Genomic DNA, 21,655 nt, shown 5'->3' with positions numbered 1-21,655 from the left:
ATAATAAGAAGTTGTGTCTTAAATAGTAAAAGGAGTCAGTGTCAGAGCTGAGAACAGAGGAAGGGTTCTGGAGAAACCGACTAAGGAGAAGAGAGGTAGCCAGGGCTCTTTTTATTCTTAGCATATAATTGATCTCCTGCATTTCATTAGCTCAGCCCCTCACCCAGTTTCTGCTTTATATGCAAACTGGCCAGACACACAAAAGATGGCCTCATCATGCCTAGTTGGGTTCTAAAACCTGCTGCCTGGGGCTGGGCTTTACTGCTGAATGTGAGGACATGATCTCCTCACATAGCAAACTAACATACTGAGCAGTTTAGGCTAGAAACCTTCTCCTTGACAGCCAGTTTGCCAATTACCACTTTGCTAAGCAGCAGGCCTCTGTGGAGCTTGAAAGCAGCAGGTCTGCTGCTGTTACCAGCTGCTTTGCATTATTAACTGATTAAAAAGAGATACATTTGTGTTAAGGCTATGCTGTTAGTTCTCTAACCAATAGTCCCATGTACAAGTTACTTGTTTGTCACAAAATTATGGTGAATGTTACATGACTTTTAACAGTAAATTGACAGTACTTTCAGGTATGTGGCATTAATGTATACTTTTGCACCTGCTTCTCAAGTGTGTTGTGAACCTTCTACTTTGAGAAATCATGTGACCCAGGGTGGAAGTGCTGCTGTTAAGGGAAAGCCCCACTACATGCTAATGTAGCTGCACGCTGCTTTGCTCCATCATCTTTGATTGCCTTTCCTTGCTTATCAGTTTGAAATTACAACCCCATTTTTTTGTCCAAATGCTAAGCTTTACAAATAATTGTTGTAATTTTTCACAGGGGCAGGGCTGTAACTAGTGGACTTACTATTGGCAGTGCTATTACGAATGTGTTTCCCCCTTCTTCGCATGATTTTCACTGCAGATCCATTTTAACAAGAAACTCCTGCTCTATGAGGCTACCAATTCTGTCCCTTCTTAACCTTACAATTATCTACAAAGCTGAAGGCCACAATTCACAGAATCCTTTAAGGGCAGGTACAGAGAATATGGGGCCCTCTTGATTCCATAGGGGCTCCAGCTCCCATCAGCCTCAACCAGCCAGCGCTTTCATCAATGCAAAGACTTCTGATTACAGTGGAACTTATTCTCTTCTCCTCCCAGTGTACCTGTTCTGAGGTTTCCCCCACCCGAAACCTCCAGAGCAGATTTGGGAAGAGGGGCACAAGCAGTGGGGAAGGAAGTCCTTCAACTTCTTGCATTTACGGAACCGCTTAACTGGATATCACCCATGTTTCCTCTTTCCTGCTTTAGGATGTGACCCATGGCTGCATTTTGAGTCCCTTCACATATCTTTTGGAAGCAAGGTAGGAAATTTGTATACAAGCTGGCTTTTGCTGGCCAGGAATGCAGCAGGATGAAAGTTTAATAATTTAACTGAGGTAATGATTAACCTTATTGCCTGGCCCAAACTGTTAGGCTAAATCTAAATAAATGAGTAAAAATATAGCTGGGGATCATTGGGGTTGGGGGAGAGATGAGTTAAATCTACCCTGCCATGCCCATAGCCTCATTCTCATTTACTTAACTGAAGACATAAAACCTAGGACGGACTAGCTAGCATTGTACAAGGCAGTCCTTTTCTACTGCTGTGAACTTATTTCTCCAAACTAAGAGGCAGCGCAAAAGAGCACTTTTTGGTTTAAATACTCACCTTAATTTTTCTTTCTTAAAACATTTCCCATTGCTTCAGTGCTTCTCAAGTTCTGTTTGCTCCTGTCAGGCCTACCAGCCTTTTGCTTGGAAGGCTGTAGCATAATCATTTTTGCAAACATTCTAAAAACAATGGAGCCATTACATATTGCATGCATTTTATGAAGAAAAATAAATGAGGTCCTTTGCAGCATTTGTAAACGTGCTTGAACAACTAAAAGATGTTTAACAGGGCTATTGGAACTGGTGATTTATTCATCACCACGTAACAACAATGCCTGCAAAGACAATCATGCCAGTGTTCTCCATTCCCCTAAACCTCTGTTTGCATAATGATTTGTATTGTCTGGAAAATAAGCTACCGTATTTTTCGCACCGTAGGGCGCACCGGACCATAGGGCGCACCCAGTTTTTTGGGGGGGAAATAAAGGGGAAAAATTATTTCCCCCCCAGGCGCAGGGCTGGGGCGGGGGAAGCTCAAGCTTCCCCCGACCCCAGCCCCCAAACAGGCAGCTCTCTGCAAGCCGTGGGAGCGCTCCCGCTGTTTGCGGAGAGGTCCGCGAAGCCTGGGCGCACTGATCTCAGCGCGCGCAGGCTTCGGCATGCTGGCAACTCTCCGCAAGCAGCGGGAGCGCTCCCGCTGTTTGCGGAGAGGTCCGCGAAGCCTGGGCGCGCTGATCTCAGCGCGCGCAGGCTTCGGCATGCTGGCAACTCTCCGCAAGCAGCGGGAGCGCTCCCGCTGTTTGCGGAGAGGTCCGCGAAGCCTGGGCGCGCTGATCTCAGCGCGCGCAGGCTTCGGCATGCTGGCAACTCTCCGCAAGCAGCGGGAGCGCTCCCGCTGTTTGCGGAGAGGCCCGCGAAGCCTGGGCGCGCTGATCTCAGCGCGCGCAGGCTTCGGCATGCTGGCAACTCTCCGCAAGCAGCGGGAGCGCTCCCGCTGTTTGCGGAGAGGCCCGCGAAGCCTGGGCGCGCTGATCTCAGCGCGCGCAGGCTTCGGCATGCTGGCAACTCTCCGCAAGCAGCGGGAGCGCTCCCGCTGTTTGCGGAGAGGTCCGCGAAGCCTGGGCACGCTGATCTCAGCGCGCGCAGGCTTCGGCATGCTGGCAACTCTCCGCAAGCAGCGGGAGCGCTCCCGCTGTTTGCGGAGAGGTCCGCGAAGCCTGGAGAGCGTGAGGGGTCGGTGCGCACCGACCTCTCTCACTCTCCAGGCTTCAGCGAAAGCCTGCATTCGCACCATAGGACGCACACACATTTCCCCTTCATTTTTGGAGGGGAAAAAGTGCGTCCTATGGTGCGAAAAATACGGTAACTCTCTATTTGCCTTTAAAAGTATCTGACAAGCAACAGCAAATATATTGATCCTCACAATGTGCTTCTGTAATGCTCAAATCTTTGGGATCTCTTCTCTCATCCTGTTCCTGTATTAGCTATGCTTTTCAAAAGGTCATATTGATCAGTGTTATTTTTCTAGAAAAAGAGGTGCTGGAACTCACCATGAACACCTCCCTTGTTCCCTTAGAATGGCAATGGTGCCCACCTGACGGGTGCCAGAACTGAGTTCCAGTGAGTTCCAGCTGAAAAAAAGCCCTGGTCTTGATACTGATGATTTATCACAATTAGAACAAAGCAGTTAAAACAGTAAAACAATTACTACACATTGCTGCTTTCATTGAAATTTATAGATTACATGTCTTTGGGTTTAATGGAGCTTATTCTGCGGTTAAGTGAATATAGGATTGCCACCTAGGCTTTGGTTTAGGGTTAGCATAGGGGGAAAGCATGGTTATTGTGTCTTTAATAGCTGCGTGGCAGGCAGAAGAGTTCAACAGGTTAAATATTTTCTAGCATGGAAATAATATGAAGGGAAAAGCTTTACCTAGTCACATTCTGTGTGCCTTTTATTATTTTTATGGACACCTATTTATTTTTTGAGCATTCCACCTACAAAAAGGACACAAATTTGCATGTGACACAAATCATATGCAAATTCTGTGCAGATCTATGCCCTATCTTTGAAACATCAGGGATTATGTACACTAACTGATAGGTAGCAACAGCTGCACACAAAACCACACCCTTCTGTTACAATAAGCACTCAAGGCGTGTTGCTTTTTTTAAAAAAAGCAAGCGTCTCCTTGCAGGTACAACAGGAGAAAGTGAACATGTGTTTCAAAAACAACATAAGGATCACACGAGAACTTTCACACTTCTGAAAATTAGCTGTTGGTAAAAGTCTTTTCTAATGTTTAGCAAATGGATCAACTACCCAGACACTTTCCCATTAAAAATAGCACTTGCAAACCCTTTTTGTTTTGAATTTTATTTGGCAAAGCAGCATTGCATAAACTGTTCAATGATTAGGACATAGCTTACACAGTATTTGTTATACGGTTTTAAATTCAGGTACATCAAATTTGCAAACAATACTCTACTATAAACCTCTAAGTTATTCTACAAGTAAAAGGGAGAAAACTATGTCAGTTATGTCCATCTTGAACAGCAGTGTATTCAACAAGAGCTGTCACTTCTGATGTCTTGAAGTTTATATACACGATATCTGATTTTTAAAGGGAAGAAAGCAGCTGATTGTATATACTACATGCTAGTCTATGACACCACGCTGAAAGCTTTGAAGAACTTCATCTCATTTTAGTAGCATCTAGAAGACAGCTGAACACAGGAACCATATAGTGTGCATGTAGTGTCAGAAAGTGCAGATAAGCGGTTTGATGGACGAACACTGAAGCTGAAAGAAGTGTTCAGAACGTTTCCCAATCCAAAATAAAGAAGATAACAAATTGCAGGTCTGTCTGGCTTTCTGCAGACATATTTCACTTCTTTAAACAGGTGAAAATAAGGGCATGTTGAAAAGAAACATTTGCCCAAATTTAAACTTTCCATCAGTTCATTATCAAACTTGCATTAAATTCTACAAAATAAAAAACACCACACTTTTCCATGCTGATAACAGTGTAACAAAGTCCAAAACAAGCTGCAATGCTGTTGGTTTTGAAAAGCTTTTAAGAATTGGAGATGAGCAGTCCACTGTTAACACTATGTTTGGGTCAGATGACATAGCTTTTACATTTCATCCCTGCAAAAAGAGGACAAAAATTACAAGTTTAACTCCTCAAAATTAAACTCGTTCTCAGATACTGCAGCAAAATTGCATAAGCCTGTTAAGGTACTTAAGCCAAAAGAAGGGTCAAGATCATCAAACTAGTAGTGCACATAAATCAAAGCAAAAATACCTCCTATGCTTCCGTCAATGTCATTTAAAATACCATTAGCTGTAAAATCACAAGTCTACCTTTTTACTGAAGAAGAGAATGCCTTAGCTCTCTGTAAACCATATACTGTAGATTCATTTGCCATTATAGTCCAGTTATTCTTTGCACCAAAGGCTGCAAAATGTGAAACCTAGGTTCAAAATTAGACTTCACAGTGTTGATAACAGGCTCCCCATCCAGTGAACAGGGAGACCCTGTTCTGTCCAGAGGAATGCAGACCACCCTGGGGCAAACAAGGCATTGAGTTTGTGATATCCTTGTGGAGAGTGGCAGGAGGATATATGTAGCTGAGAAACAGCAAGCAAGGAAAGGCTTAAACTCTTCAACTACTCCTGCTGCTTTTCATTGCTCTTAATGCTAATTTGGTTTTTTGAAAAGGAAACAGGGTCTGCATCTGCACTTGAAGTCTAGTTGGCCCGCAATATGGTAGACTTAAATCTGAGGAGTTCAGTTCAAGTCATGGACTTGCCGAGGGGGTTTGAACTAGTTACTTTGCTTCAGCTATAGTTCCCTATCCACAAACCAGAAAGAACAGAGCCTTTGATTCCACTGTTATAAGGATGAGGCATGGACCAAAGCAGTAGCCAATCACAGAGCAATACAAATTATAAAATACAGTGGTGCCCTGCAAGACGAATGCCTCGCAAGACGGAAAACTCGCTAGACAAAAGGGTTTTCCGTTTTATGAGCTGCTTCGCAAGACGAATTTCCCTATGGGCTTGCTTCGCAAGACGAAAACGTCTTGCAAGTTTGTTTCCTTTTTCTTAACACTGTTAATACAGTTGCGACTTGACTTCGAGGAGCAACTCATAGAACGCAGTGTACATAGTAGCCTTTTTTTGAGGTTTTTAAAGACTTTGGTGATTTTTGAAGCTTTTCCAAAACTTCTTTTGCAGCCATTTGGTAAGTTAAGCTTTTAAAACTTTTTGGGGGGGGGTTTGGATTTTGGGTTGGGGTGTTTGGAATTCAAGGACTTGGTGTTGGGGAGGGGTTTGCAAGAATCTGGAAGCTTGTGTGTGTTTTTTTCTGCATTTTTATGTTTTTCTGTGACCATTGGGGCACTCTGCTGTTTTTTTTAAAAAATCTGGATTTGAATTTCTGTGTGCTGGGTGGGGGAACAGTTGGGGAGGGGTTTGCAAGAATCTGGAAGCTTGTGGTTTTTTTCTGCATTTTTATGATTTTCTGTGACCATTGGCCACTCTGCTGTTTTTAAAAAAAAATTATGGATTTGAATTTCTGTGTGCTAGGTGGCTGGGGGAACAGTTGGGGAGGGGTTTGCAAGAATCTGGAAGCTTGTGTGTTTTTTTTCTGCATTTTTATGATTTTCTGTGACCATTGGGCCACTCTACTGTTTTTTAAAAAAAATTCTGGGTTTGAATTTTGAAATGCTCTTTACAGTATGTGTGACTTTAAAGAGCACTTAATAAACTCTTGTACCAAATTTGGCTTTGTTTGGACTTTTTTTGACCATAGGAACGTATTAATTGATTTTCAATGCATTCCTATGGGATTTCGTGCTTCGCAAGATGAAAAATTCGCTAGACGAAAAAATTCGCAGAACGAATTAATTTCGTCTTGCGAGGCACCACTGTACTGCTTGTTTTTCAGAACATCTTTCTCAACTGATTTTAACTGATCCAGAATTAAATAGCACCTATACCACTGAAAGACCTGAAGCCAAGGACAAAGATTCAGAGTGGAATAGATGTGGGTAGCTTCTTCTATATCAATAGTGATTATACAAATACAGTATTCAAGTATCTTTCTAACAGGCAAAGTAAAAGCGTACATAAATGTCAGAAACCATATACACGACTTCATACTACTGCTACTCTATCAACTCTTTGGAGTGCCCCCCCAAACAAGTAGCTTGACCCACCTCCACATGCCTCCCCCTTGCTGTCATTAGCATATTCTGTTATGTTAATTTCAGAAAACAACTCGCCCACCATATGCTCAGCCCCTTCTGTGCCCCCATTTTTTCTGGTGCAGTCACTGGTTGTGGGGGAAAATATAATCCAAGAAAAAGCCATGCAATGATTTGGGGTGTAAAGCAGAGCAAAGGAGCAGCAGCAAGGACATCTGAGGTGGAATTGTGTCTTGTGGTCATGGTCTTCTGGAGACTTGCATTTTTGTGGCTTAAGAACTTTTGCAGCAGAAGCACAACCCTGATATGATTTCCTCATGATTATATTTTTGGTGGTTCAAATTGAAACCTTTTAGAATTTTACATACATTCAAATAAACGGATGTACATTTTAGTTTGTGAGCTCATTCTGAAATACAATTACTTTGATGAGCAGTATTTAAATAGACTGATTTATGCAATCACCTTGTGATGACAGCCATATCTATCACCACAACGGAGTGCTGTAAAAAGTAAGGCTTGGGAAAAGAAAGCAGTTATGTGAACTGGCCCCAATCCAGCCTCTCTTACACATTGGAAGTGTCCAATGTGCAAATAACTAGACACATGGCTTGATCCCTACAGGTAGGGAGATACTGGAGATTAATTGAAATGTAAACATAAAACCTACTGACCAGCTTACTCACTCTGCATTTTCTTCACTGCACTAGCTGTTAGCTTGTATCTCGGGAGTGCTAGCTGACATTTTTGTAAACTGAATCTTCTTCCAGTTGCTCTGATGTTTCTAAATTCTTTAAGCAATATCTGTATTAATGACTGTTGCAACACCTTCATGATCTTCAGTAGGCTTCATTCAGATCTGTCAATATTTATAACCAATTTCCAAATGGAGGTTCTGATTGAGGCACTTCAGTCAGTTTTCATATAATGGATAGACTAATAGCTAAGCTCAAAAGTGTTTAGCTTTAATGGAGATTTTAATGAAAAGAAGACCTTCCTATTTTATGACACACTACAGCATATCTCCTTAATCTATCTATTACATAAAAACAGAAAATATAGCTATCTGCCTTCCAAACACCAACTGCAGGGGTGAAGGTTTCTGCTTCTACCCAGGACGTTACAAGGACATATCCAAATATGCAACCTTCACTGAGTGGGAGAATGTGAATACCATGCATCTGTTGTCAGCAGTTTTTTGAGGCTAAGAGGGCTATACACAGCCTATACTAGCTCTCCATTATCAGCAAAAAACCCCAAACACTATTTTGGTGAAAATGGGAAATTGCACACTAACCTAGAGGTAACTATTGCTTGTCATAGGCTCAGTTTTTTTAGTAGCAGTAATAAGTTATAAGGCTGTACTAAATCTACTTCGGAAGCAAAGGCTATCCATCAATAAAATATTAATACAGAATTTAAACAAATAGCAAATATTAATTTGCTCAGCAGAATCTAGGTCTCTGAATATGAAACAAGCTTTCTGTAGCAGCTTTTGGTCAGCAGCAATTCATTCATGAAGTTATCGGTATGCTACGCAGTAGCTCAGTACTCTTCCATTGAAGGCAGAAAAGCAAAAGTCATTAGTTTATTTTTGCACAGACATTTCTACAGCTGTAAAGTGTCTAGAAATGCTATATTTTTATTAAATGTAAAAGTAAAACTTTATAGATTTGGAGAGCTAATCAGGCATGTGTTTGTCTCATCAACAAAGACAGTTCACAAGCATTTCTATCTAGCCAGCAGTGTAGGACTGCTGGCTTATTCATATGCATGCTAATGATAGGCACCCTTTTAGCACTGACTACTTTGTTATGTGTGCCCTAAACTACAAAGCTATCCACAAACCCTGACAGCTCCCAGAGTTAAAAATCTCTGTGACCTGGTAGCTTGTTGAAAATGAAAAGTTTGTCAGCTTGAAGAAAATATGACAAACATTATCGCACATCCAATACCAACTTCTTTGAAAATAGCAAATGTAAAGTATTTGGCTTGGGTTGCTTTTGATCAACTATAGTGAACTTGTCTTAAAGCTAAACAACTAACATGTAAAAATATCCGTAATTAGATTGCTTGCTCTAAAGGTTTCTGGGCAATGTTTAACTTTTGAAAACTGGGAAATCCCTTTCCTTTATAGAAGTCAGGCAGAGACTTAAAGTGTGAAACACAGTCTGATCTATTGCACCTTGCATATAATGCATACTTATCAAAATCTAACCCAAGACAGCAATAAGAACTTTGTATTTTGGGAATACTTTAGTTTCAAAATGTAGGTAATATTTTTAGCTTATACTAGAGAACCTCAAGAAGACACAAGTTACAATGAAATAAACGCAATCGATGCAATGGTATTTTCCCCAGCATTTAATGAGACACACAAAAACTTGCATGTGGTGATGTAACAATGCAAGAGGTTGCTTTTGGTGGTACAGTCAAGCAGAAAGCAGGGAGCAAAAGCAGCCTTGGCAAGCTATGTCTTAAGAATCAAGATTCAAGACCCTTTCACCTTGTATGTGTAAGTGTGTGGAAGAAGAAAGTTGAACAGAAAATCACTTCCACCTGGACCACTGCTTCTCCTTATCTGTTAAAGGCACATATATCACTCCCATCAGAGGCTTCATTTTGACACTGCCATCTTCTAGCTTATCGTACTGTTCCAGCATCTGGTTTCCCCCAGCGGGTCCAACAGGTAATATTAACCTTCCACCAGGCTTTAATTGATCTATAAGCTATAAATTAAAAAAAGTTAATTATTCACAGCAAGTGTACTCCTAAGCAGTGTTAGTTATACTCAAAGCAGACCCATTGAAATTAATGGAAATTACTAATTTAGGTCCATTAATTTCAATGGGCCTGCTCTTGAGTCTTAATTACTTAGTTGGCTACTACTCTAAGATCCCTACCTTGTACAATGTAAAATAACAAAGAATATTGTATTATACTCCTTGATGGTAAGAGCTTTAGCCCACAGTTCTAGCCCTTCCCCGTGAAAAACTGCTGGAAGCTAAGTTCTGGAAACAGGTAAAAGGAGAGGGGCTAGTTTGGAATGCCCCAGTCTTTATTTGCCTTCACAAAATTAAAAGGGATTTGGGTCTGCACTGTGCAAAGCTTTTCATTTCCAAACCACCATCACCCCCAATTCCAAAAAACATCAACATCACCTATTAGTATACCAAATCAAATTCCACTGCTGTAATGTGTTTCATTTAATGAAATCTAATTAAAAAGCCCATCATTTAAAGCAGGTATAAGCATCCAATTAATCATTTCAATTAATAAAGAAAAATCATAGCAAACAATATGTACCATATATATGCATAAATCACTTACTGCTTGGGGAACAACTGGTGCAGCAGCTCCTACATGAATAGCATCATATGGAGCTTCTTCAGAATATCCCAACCTTCCATCTCCCACTACAAGGGGGGAAAAGATGTATACAAGGATGAGGAACAGCTGACTTCATATTGTCCTCAGCTTATTCAAGACACTGAACTCATAGATGAAATCTTAACTAAGTTTATGAGTTTATGTGGAACCAGCAAAAAAATGTTGAAATTAAAAATAGCCATAATTAGCCTCCTAAATTTTAATCAGATTCCCAACTGAAATTTCTACTGGGAATGAACGACCTGGGTTCCAGGGAATTAGTACCAAACAGCAGTAGTTCACTAAATGCAGCCAGATGTGGACACAACAAAAGGCAGCTGTATATGAGGATTGGAAAGGGCTCCTAGTGATTTCTGCTCTTGTGCAACTGCAGTGCCATAAAGAGGAAACACTTTTACAGAGTGGACCCACAAATGAAACCCAGTTTGAAAGGCTATGACTCCCTGTGCCAACACTAAACTTCTTAGATCGGATCCCATGACCTGGTCACTAAGCACAGTAGCTTGCAAAAGATTACAGACCTAAGCACATGTAACTGAAAATGAAGTTATTAGTGGGCTTGGAAGGTTTTTGTTTAAAAAACCCCATCAAAAAGTAAACATAATAATTAAATAAAATTATATAAGTTGGATAGTAAACCTAACTACTCTAGTTGTTTATATTTCATAGAAAACCTACTACAAAAAGTAAGACCCTGCATTGAACAAGCATATTCCTATACCTATTTTTTACTGTTAATATACTCCAGTACTTACCAATCAGTTTCACTCTTCCTGAAGATAACAATAGGGGATCGTCCTTTTTAACATTATTTATTGAGTCATCTACCAACTCTTTGATATGATCAATTCCTACAACTTGTCCTTTGGGACCAACCTGAAACAAAACAAGTTTGTTTTGGTATGGAATGTACTATGTATGTATTCAGTTTCTTACTTTTACTTTCAATTGAAGTTATAAGCAAAGGCTACAGGAGATGAAGGATAAAACCTAATACGGGTTTTTCCTATTAACTGTCTATCTGTTTCTCTTCCCCAGTTTCACCACATCCATTTTGCCTTAGAATGTTTGGCATGCAAGTTTCTTCTAATAAAGTTATTGCCATAAATACTTTAGAGTTTCTCATGGTCCATACTTACGAAGTCATTTCCCAATTTTTTTTTCATATTAATATATTGTAATTAACATTCCAAGAAGATATTAATATTTTAAGGCCTCAAACCAGTGCTGCATGTTAGCAGTTTTACTATGAAATACATGAATAGCAACTTATTTTGTTATGTACAGAACATTTTTTAAAACTTAACATTCTATTGGCATTTGAAATGTAATAGAATATAATCTGTTCAGCACTAGTATTGACTGCTGATTCACCTAAGCAGGATTACACAGGTGACAAGGCAACTTTTTTAAAGTTCAGGGTTTCTTAAGATATACTGAGATGATGGAAATAAGCCACTAGCTGGAAAAAGAATACTGAACTAGATGGACCTTGGCAGTTCTTATTTTCTTACAAGATTATGGGAAAGAAATATGGTGGGTTTTTTTAAAAAATAAGAGTGTGTTCCATGTTGCAAGTTGATGTTAAAAGAAGAATGCAGAGTCTGGAGTCTACTTCTATATTAATGGCATGTCATACACATCGCACACTCTGCAAAAGAAAATAGAAACAGAAAATCCTGCACACCCCTGCTTGCTTTCTTACATGATCAGTAAGGTATTGAAGTGGGGATGTGAAACATTTTGCAGCATGAATGCCTCATGAGCAACCTTCTGGGGAACCCGCATGCTGATGGTCAATGGGCCAGAGGCAACAAGTCAGCAGAGCAATGGATGCAATTCTTACATTTGTACAGTAAGCTTTATTCCAGCCACATACAAGTCAAATGCTTCTACACATCTCTGCATCTTCTACCCAGGCAGACAAGAGGCATTTTCACAATGCATATTCCAGCAAAGTAAAAGCACTTAAGGAGGGTGCAGAGCAGGGCCAGTGAGGTCTGAGGATGGGCTTCACTGGGGGAGAGTCCCAAGAGCCAGACAGAGAGGTCTGGAGGGATCCCTTAGCCCTGAGGATCCCTAGCCCTGTTTTAAAGCATCCTTTTTCCGGTTATAATTACTAAGCATTACACAGGAACTTGCCCCAGAATGGAGTACTTCCATACTTCATAGGCTGTTCTTTCTTCAAAATATTCAGTCCAACTATTAGGTGGCATTAAATACAAAAAACAAAAATGAGCTGATTTGAGCTAGTATTGCTTCATGTTCTTTATGAGCTGGACTTTATTGAAACAGTAAGGCATTGGTGTAAAGATACCCCAAAAGACCTATCCTTCTAAAAGTATAAAATAATATCAGAATCAAGTCCTTGCAATTCTCTTGTAAAGACATAAAAAATAAAGCATTTTGTAATGCACACAGAAACCTAACAAGAGTCATATATTTATCGTAAGTGGTTAAGAATTGTCCTCTCACCATTCGTGCAAAGCATGCAGAAAGAATTCCACTTCCAGATCCTACATCAAGGGCTTTGGCTCCCTCATGTAATTGTTCATATAGGAGTTCTAGAGCATATGCATGCTGACCGAAGGAAAAAAGGAAAAGATGTTGGTATTTTACTTTTGGTTTCGCCCAATGTACAATGCTATGATTTTATGTTCTTTCATAAAGAATTCAAACTATGCAATTCCCTACAGAGAATCCAGTAACTGAACTCAATCAAGCTGTTATAGATATCAAACAATTTCACAATTTAAGAGCTGCAGTTTCAAACCACATAAAGATAAGTATGTCAACTGTCAATTTGTAAATGTAAAAAGATCCCCAAACCCTTTAGCTACCCAAATTTGATTTCAGAATTGTCCATCTACACAATAACAGTTCAGAGGACCAAGCCCAGGATACACAGAAATATGTTACTAAATAAAAAATAGCTTTTAGGACCCCCAAAGGTTATCTGACAAGAACCCATAAGCTTAATATTTGCTATTAAGTTTTGTATTTTTCTCTATAAACCCTAATAAAATCTATTGAGCTTACAGAATGAGCCTAGACACAGAAAGACAGAAAAGCATTCAAAAGAAACTTGTGCCAGGCAGACTGTGAATCTATCAATCAAGTCTACTATTGACAGCAACTATGATATGGAATGTTAACGGGTGTCACAGTTGGAAGCCAACCCCACCCACAAAGAAAAACATGAGGGACAGAAAAAAACCTACCTTCTCAAACCACTAACAACTAACAGTATCCTTAAAAAGGGTCGAATTTTTTTTAAAAAAAATCCTTTCAGTACCACCTTAGAGGCCAACTACGTCATTAGTATGAGCTTTCATGTGCATGCACACTTCTTCAGATACACTGAAACTGTTTCAGTTTCAGTGTATCTATGGCAGACCAACACGGCTACCTACCCGTAACTTTAAAAGGGTGTGGGGGATAAGCATTAGGGTTCCCCCTGCCATGTACTACACTGGGGTGTGTCATCAGGGTAGAAAGAGGAAAATGAAAGTTTAGTTGTTAAAGGAGGCAGACTGACAGTATATAAATATAACGCTTACCATGTGTGGAGCACTGATTGTTGCTTGAAATCCTATAAAACATTTAAAGAATGATATGAGTAACAAAACAGCTCACTTATCAAAATGTTCAACATCAGCACCTTTGCTAGCCAACAAATGAAGACTTAGATATATCATTTCTGAAGTATTATAATGACAAAGAAACAGTTTCCAAGAGCAAATCATTGCTACAACAGCAGCCAATTAATTGTGGAGTTATCTTGACTACCGAGATGGCATTTGCAACACTTCTGGAACAGTTCATCTTTGGTTCAACACAACAAGGCCGTAGGAAAATAAAGCTTTTAGTCATCGTTAAAGACTTTGAATACATAATTTTCATACCTATTGATTGAGGAGAATCCATATATGGGTTGCATTTTGCATAATGGCAGCGGTCTGTTGCAAGCATTACTTCAAATACTTTATCTGACTTGATTATTCCATTTTCTGGAAGAAAGGCAAATCAAAATATAAGGGAATATTATTCCACAATACCATTATACTGAAACTACAAAATAAAATGTACCACAGCCTTCAGAAAAAAACACAAGTGGTCAGTCAATTGATGTAATGCTCAGTTGTAAAAGTTTATAGGAGAGAATTTTTCAAGCATCAAACAGTAATGCAAATGTCTGCTATGAATCCAGGAAGGATTGAGTTAATTACTGAAACAATACAGTATATTTATTACAAAAGAGATTATAAAAAAGAGATTACTTTCTTATAGCAAAATGTTTTGGCTTTTCCCTTCTTCAGTGGCTCTGAAGTGAACCAACTCACATCGGGGAACTTCAGGAAGATGCTACTTTAAAATATAGCCTACAGCAATTATATACATTATGCCCATGTTAGTTTATCTGCAAATTATGGAAGCTGAAATTCATCACTTCAACATTACTATGAAAACCCACTGTCAAAATAAATTAGGAGTTGGACTACGAGTCTTCTGGACTGCGTAGTGCTGATGTTATTGTTACAGTCAGCTATTTAAGGGTTCAGAGTTGGGAAAGCGCTTTATCCTATCCCTGCCAGTCCCTTTGTTATTCTAGAGATGGCCTGGGTGTAAGTGCTTCCAGATAAAACCTGAATTTTGGGGTGGGCCAAATATTAGTCTTGCCTGTTTGGGCAAATTCCTCATCTAGGACTTTAGCCTGTGATTGACTGTTTCTGGATTGATCCCCCCTTGCTAAGGTTATGTGCCACATTTCCTAAGTTCTTCTTTAGCAGAGCAGCTAAGCACATAGCGCACTGAAATACAGGCAGGAATGGGACTGCAGCAGAGAACACATGTAACCAAAATTCAGCTATACTTGTTCTAACACAGCAAAGAATAGACCACTGCAGCTCTTTGAGTTATATAAAGCTTGGCAAATCCAATGTGTATCAACACATCTGAGTCTCTTCAGTTCCACACTCTGAAAAATGTGCCACAGTTTTCAGAAAGAAAATATGTGAACTCTAGATGGGGCTTTACCCTGAGAGTCTATCTTCTAATCTTATTTCAGCATAGTTGTCAATGAGGAAAAATTGAATTAACATCCACAATGTACAATCCAGTTCCTGCCTGCCTTGATTACTGATTTAGTGGCTGGGACTATGGTACCTTTGTTGACAAGCATTATATCAGCACATGTTCAGCGCTGAGACCAAGTCATGCTGGTTCCCACCCCCTCAATAAGTATGTTGCTTTATTTATTTTTTGGTCAACCAGTTCCTAACCTCCCATTTTTTAGAAGAACAAATGAGAAAAGCTTCAGAGTACATCTGCGACAGCATAAAAATAGATTTACAACTAAATATGATAACCGTGTTTCATTATTAGAATACAGTACCTCTATGGTCCCTATTCCTTAAAATATTGCTTTAGCAATATTTGCTTCTTGGTCCAGCCTCCTTACCTCACTTTAAACTAATTAAGGCTTGTCCCTGTTTCTGTGGATTGCAGAACTATATTCTTGCAGAAGAAATAATTATGCAACATCTAAGATAATAAAAACTGCCTTATTCCAGGTTGGACTATTTGTCCACATAGTCCAGTTCTGTCTACTTTCATTGGCAGCTCCAGAGTCTCAGGCAGATGTCTTTCTCATCTGCTACCTGACCCGCTTAACAGGTGGTGCCAGGGATTGAACTGGGAACCTTTTGTGTGAAATAATGCGCTCAGGTACTGAACTATGGTCTCTTCCCAACTATGTCGTAAAATAAGAACTACACTACTGTATTGTGGTTCAGCAATAGTACAAGTTATAGATAAACCTGAGAAGAGAGTTCAAGAAACTATGAATTGTTTAATAATCTTCAAACCCATAATATGTTCAACTTTGCTGTGAGAATGAACAAAATAGTCATAGGCAAGGGGGTTGGAACACCAATACATTTCATTTTGAAAAACAGTTTTTTTTAAATCTGGAAATGACTAGAAGATAACAAGGGGGAAGGGGAGAAAAATAACAGTCTGATAACTAACATTTCACCCCAGATGTGGAGCACTATCTACTAGTAAAAAAAAATTCTTTCTTTTTTTAGAGAGTTCCTGAAAAACAAGTTCAAAAACACATACTAGTAGCTGCAACAGAAAACAGAGCTTTGTAAGAGCCTAGATATATTTTTCAGATCATTTTTTTCCTAGACTTCAAACTAGAATGATTTTAAGGGTGAATTTTGAAAGTAAATGTGCTCTTTGACATAGTGATTGGTTAGCTTCTTGATCAGAAGATTTAAAAACGACAATTGAGCATGATTTTACAGTGGAAGAATCAGGTTCTAAAATAATATTTAGTCATGCTCATTAATTTCAATGAGTTCACTAATACCTAGCTGAATACCACCCTATCTGTGTCACATTTCTGGATATTTACTATTTCATTTTATCACATTTCTATCATTTTTAGGGCTGTGAAAATCATTCTGAAATTGTCATCCAAAATTTGCAAAGCAGCACTAGAATTTATGTAACACTTTCCAAGGTTTTTAAGTACTAAGAGTCATATTCATTATTTAGTAGCAGAATTCAAACTACATCATGCTGTTGTCCTGCCTGCAAGCACCATACATATTTATGTTGCAAAAGGTTCTGAAACAAATCTGCAGCTTATTTAAGTCCCTGCTCACACCCCTACCTTATTAATAAACTATGATGTAGCTTTTAACTCTTTATCCCTACAACATCAAGAATAAGAGAGGGGCGTAGGGAGAGTAATAACACAAGCCCACCTTCCCTACACTATTCTCAGGAAACGCTATTGCTTTGCTAGACAGTATCATTGATTTTCCAGTGATGGGTTGGTGGAGGAAGCCATATGTTCTTAACAGAGAAATGTTTTTAAATATTTGGCAGGTCAGGCAGAAAAGATTAACTTCAGCATACCTTCTCTTTTTAGTTAAATTTAAATTCCTTAAGTTAAATCTTTCTGGTGTTGTCTTTGACTCCTGTTCTGCACTTAATTATTATTTTTGTATATTTATTGACCTAGATCCTTTTGGCTACCTACGCATATTTTTCTACAAAGGATAAGTATAAAATAATGGAAATAGATAAATAAGAAACAAAATAAAATGAGTGTTATGGACATACACAGTCATAAAATATAACTATGCATGTGCTGTTGAAGTCAGAATGTTGCAAAGTTATGTTTCCTTTATAGAAGTACACTCAAATAAATAAAAAAATAAATAAAACCCCACCCATCTGGCTGGGTTTCCCCAGCCACTCTGGGCGGCTTCCAACAAAATATAAAAAATACAATAAATCATCAAACATTTAAAACTTCCCTAAACAGGGCTGCCTTCAGATGTCTTCTAAAAGTCAGATAATTGTTTATTTCCTTGACATCTGATGAGAGGGCATTCCATAGGGCGGGCGCCACTACCAAGAAGGCCCTCTGCCTGGTTCCCTGGAACTTTGCTTCTCGCAGTGAGGGAACCACCAGAAAGCCCTTGGAGCTGGATCTCAGTGAATGATGGGGGTGGAGACACTCCTCAGGTATACTAGGCTAAGGCCGTTTAGGGCTTTAAAGGTCAGCACCAACACTTTGAAATGTGCTCGGAAAAGTACTGGAATCCAATGTAGGTCTTTCAGGACCGGTGTTATGTGGTCTTGGCAGTCTAATTCCTCTGTTGTCAGAGGCATAAAAAAAGCCACACGCCCAATTTATTTATGGTAAACAACTGCTTACTATTAGATTCTAATGTATTATTGAATATTCCTTTATTTGATATGTTGTGACTTTTTTACATTATATCAGATTGTTACTATTAATATTTGATGTTCTTTGTGTTTTTATATGTGTTGGAAGCCGCCCAGAGTGGCTGGGGTAACCCAGCCAGATGGGGGGAATAAATAAATAAAAATTATCAGTATTATTTCACAAGTAGAGACTGACACATACTAAAACTGCCTCCAAAATTTAAAAGCTGCTGTCCTATAATGAGTTTATAGACATATATAACAGGAAAAGTATTAAGATACAATGTAATATAAAACAAATCTCAAAAAATTTCCAACTGTTTTTCACTCTGCTCTTTAAATCACTTGCTACATTCCCAAATACGACAAACAGGATACTAAAGCTATTTGCTTAGTTGCAATACGAAAACAGGAACAGACAGCAAGAGCTGCTGCAAATGATTTTTGACTAAGACCTATAAATCTTTTCCAACCAGCTTCTCCTGTAAAATACTTCATGGAACAGGAATGGGATTTCTTACTTTCGAGATCTGCTGCTCATTTATTTGGGTGCTTTTTGTACAAACCCATATAATTTAGTAATAGCCCCAAATGCTTTAATAAACAAAAATCACAACTCCATCAAACAAATGACATCACTAATTTATATTTGTGGTATCACTACCGCAGATTGTCATATGTTGTGGGATTACTTTCGATTTATGCAGCCTGGTGATGTTGACAAGGCACCTGCTGCTCTGTGCCCAACCATGGCTCCTTCTTGGCTTATTAAATGTGACTGGCTGGATGGAGGGCATGGTTAACACTTCATAGTGTGAGGAGGTGATCCCTGACTTGAAAGAAACAACACCCACTCCTAAAGAAATCAACCCTGTGCCAGAATTCACCATGAAGTTGATACAGTAAGTGCCACGCTTTTAACATTGGGGGGTGGGGAGGTGCCAGTAAGCATTTATGGATGCTGTTTATCTACTGATTCCAATCTGGGTTTAGGCCTGGCCATGTGACCAAATCTGCCTTGGCTGCCCTGATAAATCACTTTTACTGAGAATGGGACAAGAGGAATAAGTCCTTCCTTTGCTACCATTAACCATGCTATCCTCCTAAATAGCTTACGGGGGGTTGCAATTTTACCTACAGGACCGAGTCCAGAAAGTAAGACTAGGGAACTGGTTTTTGGTCCCATGACAGTGCCACAGGGTGTTATACTATCACCAATGTTGTTTAATATCTATATGAAGCTGCTAGGAATGGTCATTAGGACATTTGAAGCAAGGTGCTGATAATAATTTATTGTATGCCTTTCCCACCCCTCAAAAGATGGTCTCAGAGTAAGAAAAAGCATATAAAAAGCCTATTAGAACACTCAGCTCTATTTCTCAATAAAATCTGAAACAGGAGAGGCTGTACAAGCGGCGGCCTAGTGCCTGGATGCAATGGTAGGCTGGATGAGGACAAATAAACAGAACTTTGATCCAAGCAAGGCTGAGGCTCTGTGGGTGAGTGGTTCCTGTGTCGCAGAAATGGGCCAGTTGCCTCCAAGGATGGGAGTTACACTTGCTCAGAAGATGCAGGTACATGGTCTGGAGTTATTCTTGGACCCAGCTCTCACTAACTAGGTTCAGGTGATCTCCGTAGCTAGGAGCACCTTCCACCAGCTTCAGCCATTCCTCAACTTGCCCAAAGAAACCCAGGGAATTAGTAATTCTGAAAGTGGATTACTAAAGTATGATATATACAGGGCTTCCCTTGCGATTGCTCTGAAAGATGCAGTCAGAGCAGAATGCTATAGCATTATCGCTGACAGGAGTGAGAACCTACTAGCATATTACACTGCAACTCAAAGAACTTCACTAGCTGCTGATTTGCTATCAGGCCAAGTTCAAGGTCTTACTATTAGCATATAAAGCCCGTAACAGCTTGGGAGCAGTTTATCTGTGGGGTCATCTAGCCCCTTATGTGCCTACTTCCACAGCTTCAATGCGCAAAACTTGCACTGAACAAACACCTTCATTATGTTGCTTTAGACACCGACTAAAAACTTTTGTTTCAGCAAGCCTACCCGGCCATGTAAACAAGTTATGCATACCTGCTTTTAAATTTTGTTGAATTGTATATTGATATCTGTTTTGTGTGCACCAATAAGTGACATTTTTTTTATTAGGCTGTTAATCAATTAGTGTAACTAAATAAAAACAACAAATTATCCATTTCATCCAACTTTCTCATTATGGGATTCGCATTTGCAGCACACATTAACATGGGTGGTGGCTCCCAGGCAAACAAAGATGTTAACAGCTGAACCGATGAGAAGCACCCCAAGAGACTCACTAGAGGTTGCATAATGACTGAGGGGAGAGCGAAAGAGCAGCTGTCACACTATCCAAGGGACATTTTAGATTTAGATGGTTTCATTCTTCTCTGCAGTCACATGAACCTGAAACCTAACTTTGCCTTTAACGACTTGAAAAACCTAGCACTTTCCGGCTTTTGTGAGCTACGCACCGGTTGTTTGCCTGTGGGTGGGAAACGACATCTAACACATGCCCCCTGCAGTAGGTAACCCGCATAATGTTTATTTATTTTATATTAAAAAGGCGTTTGGCAGGTCCGATGCGCGATGCTCACAGCTGAGAGCCGGCCGTTTAGCTGCCTTCCCCCTTAAGACGCGGGAAGCGGAAACGGAACCGGGAGAGAGAGAGAGAGGCACCTCTACCCGGACTGCCGGGCCCAGCGGCGAAGCTGGGTGGACAGCCGAGGCTGCCGCTGCCGCTTCCGAAACAGCGGAGGGACTCAGCCCTGCTCTCTTCCAGTAGTGGCGACAGCAGCCACCGCCCTCAAGCAAGCTTCCGCCGCACCGAGACACACCCGCTCGACTGCGGGGACTCTCTTTTCTCTCTCCCCCCCCCTCGCGGTGCTCGCGACCTCCCACCCGCCCACGTTTCCAGCAGCCGCCAGGCGCGAAGGCCGTTGGCGAAGGCACCCCAGCGCGCGCTTCTGAGGGCCGACAACTAACGGTCACTCCCTAGCGACGGGGTTCGCGCGCGCGCGCGCGCTTGTGTATGTGTGGTACATGAATGGACTGCGCGCGCCCTGGCCCCTCCTTCTGCCTCCTCCTCCTCCCACCCCCTTCCTTGGCCACCGGCCCCGGCGCGCACACCACAGACGCACTCACTGCGGAGGTTGTGGATGAGCTCGGAGTGACTGGCGCCTCCTGACTTCCAGGCCATAGCTAGACAGACTCTGCGGAGCAGGTAGAGAGCCGCCTTCAGTGCCGCGACTGCGCACAGCAGTTTCCCCAGGAAGGACACAACCTCCAGCGCCGACACAGGCGCCGCCTCCTTCCCTCCCGCAGCAGCAGCTGCCGCCGCCGCTGCCGCCGCCTCGCGTCCGCCGGAGGGAGGGGCTGCTCCCCCGCCCCCCCGCGCGCTCGACATTCTGAACGGGCGCCGCCGCCGGGCAACCGCGGCTGGTGTGCGCAGGCGCAGTACATGAAATAAAGGGGAGCGGGCCGGGAAGGGGGGAACCTCTTGGTGATGAGCGGAGGGGCGGGGTAGGAGGCTGGGTTCTTGGGGTTGCGGAGGACGGCGAGGGGCTTCGCAGCCGAGGTTGTGGGAAGCTGGCTGCTCCTTTAAACGGAAGCATGTGACTGGTTCTC

The 21,655-nt window shown here is 40.9% G+C and overlaps 1 protein-coding gene and 3 long non-coding RNA genes across 17 annotated transcripts in view; 2 read left to right on the top strand and 2 right to left on the bottom strand.

Annotated features, from left to right (window-relative positions):
- The window catches only part of LOC310760100, a 142,176-nt gene extending 139,846 nt beyond the window's left edge, over positions 1-2,330 (bottom strand). Inside the window, exon 1 of the long non-coding RNA XR_014546772.1 lies at positions 2,064-2,330. This is a non-coding gene — a long non-coding RNA (uncharacterized lncRNA). The remainder of the gene's footprint in view (positions 1-2,063) is intronic.
- On the top strand, positions 289-7,337 carry LOC310760098. Of its 2 annotated transcripts, none has more exons than XR_014546769.1 (2): positions 289-1,355; positions 6,600-7,337. It is a non-coding gene; the product is annotated as an uncharacterized lncRNA (long non-coding RNA). The 2 variants fall into 2 exon arrangements; XR_014546770.1 differs by lacking the exon at positions 6,600-7,337 and adding an exon at positions 3,221-4,376.
- PCMT1 (protein-L-isoaspartate (D-aspartate) O-methyltransferase) lies at positions 4,006-21,598 on the bottom strand. 13 transcript variants are annotated; one of them, XR_014546734.1, is made up of 9 exons: positions 21,173-21,413; positions 14,154-14,258; positions 13,809-13,840; positions 12,724-12,828; positions 11,004-11,124; positions 10,189-10,274; positions 9,418-9,587; positions 7,533-7,717; positions 4,006-4,795 (listed from the first exon to the last, which is right to left on the bottom strand). XR_014546734.1 is itself a non-coding variant. In XM_083608029.1 (9 exons), exons 1-9 carry the CDS (start codon positions 21,225-21,227, stop codon positions 4,767-4,769), a joined length of 801 nt encoding a protein of 266 aa, XP_083464155.1. In that variant the 5' UTR covers positions 21,228-21,417; the 3' UTR covers positions 4,006-4,766. The 13 variants fall into 13 exon arrangements, 7 of the variants coding, with proteins under 7 accessions (XP_083464155.1, XP_083464156.1, XP_083464152.1 ...); XR_014546735.1 differs by having other exon boundaries at positions 7,533-7,649; XR_014546736.1 differs by having other exon boundaries at positions 7,545-7,649.
- LOC310760105 lies at positions 12,840-14,752 on the top strand. The gene is made up of 2 exons (XR_014546777.1): positions 12,840-13,034; positions 14,568-14,752. It is a non-coding gene; the product is annotated as an uncharacterized lncRNA (long non-coding RNA).
- Positions 21,599-21,655: the final 57 nt, after the last annotated feature.

Source organism: Podarcis filfolensis (genome assembly GCF_964270895.1).
Source record: "Podarcis filfolensis genome assembly, chromosome: 3".
Taxonomy (NCBI): domain Eukaryota; kingdom Metazoa; phylum Chordata; class Lepidosauria; order Squamata; family Lacertidae; genus Podarcis; species Podarcis filfolensis.
The sequence above is the reverse complement of the archived record's forward strand: the minus strand, read 5'-3'. Positions and strand labels throughout refer to the sequence as shown.

Bases quoted from the DNA above. Each gene is read 5' to 3' on its own strand.
- PCMT1 (XM_083608031.1), bottom strand. From the start codon at position 21,434: ATGTCGAGCGCGCGGGGGGGCGGGGGAGCAGCCCCTCCCTCCGGCGGA. The intron at 12,829-13,808 runs GTAAGCGTTATA...TCCTTCGGTCAG, and splicing joins CAATCAGTGCTCCACACATG to CATGCATATGCTCTAGAACT. The intron at 11,125-12,723 runs GTGAGAGGACAA...GTTTTGTTTCAG, and splicing joins CTGCATGCTTTGCACGAATG to GTTGGTCCCAAAGGACAAGT.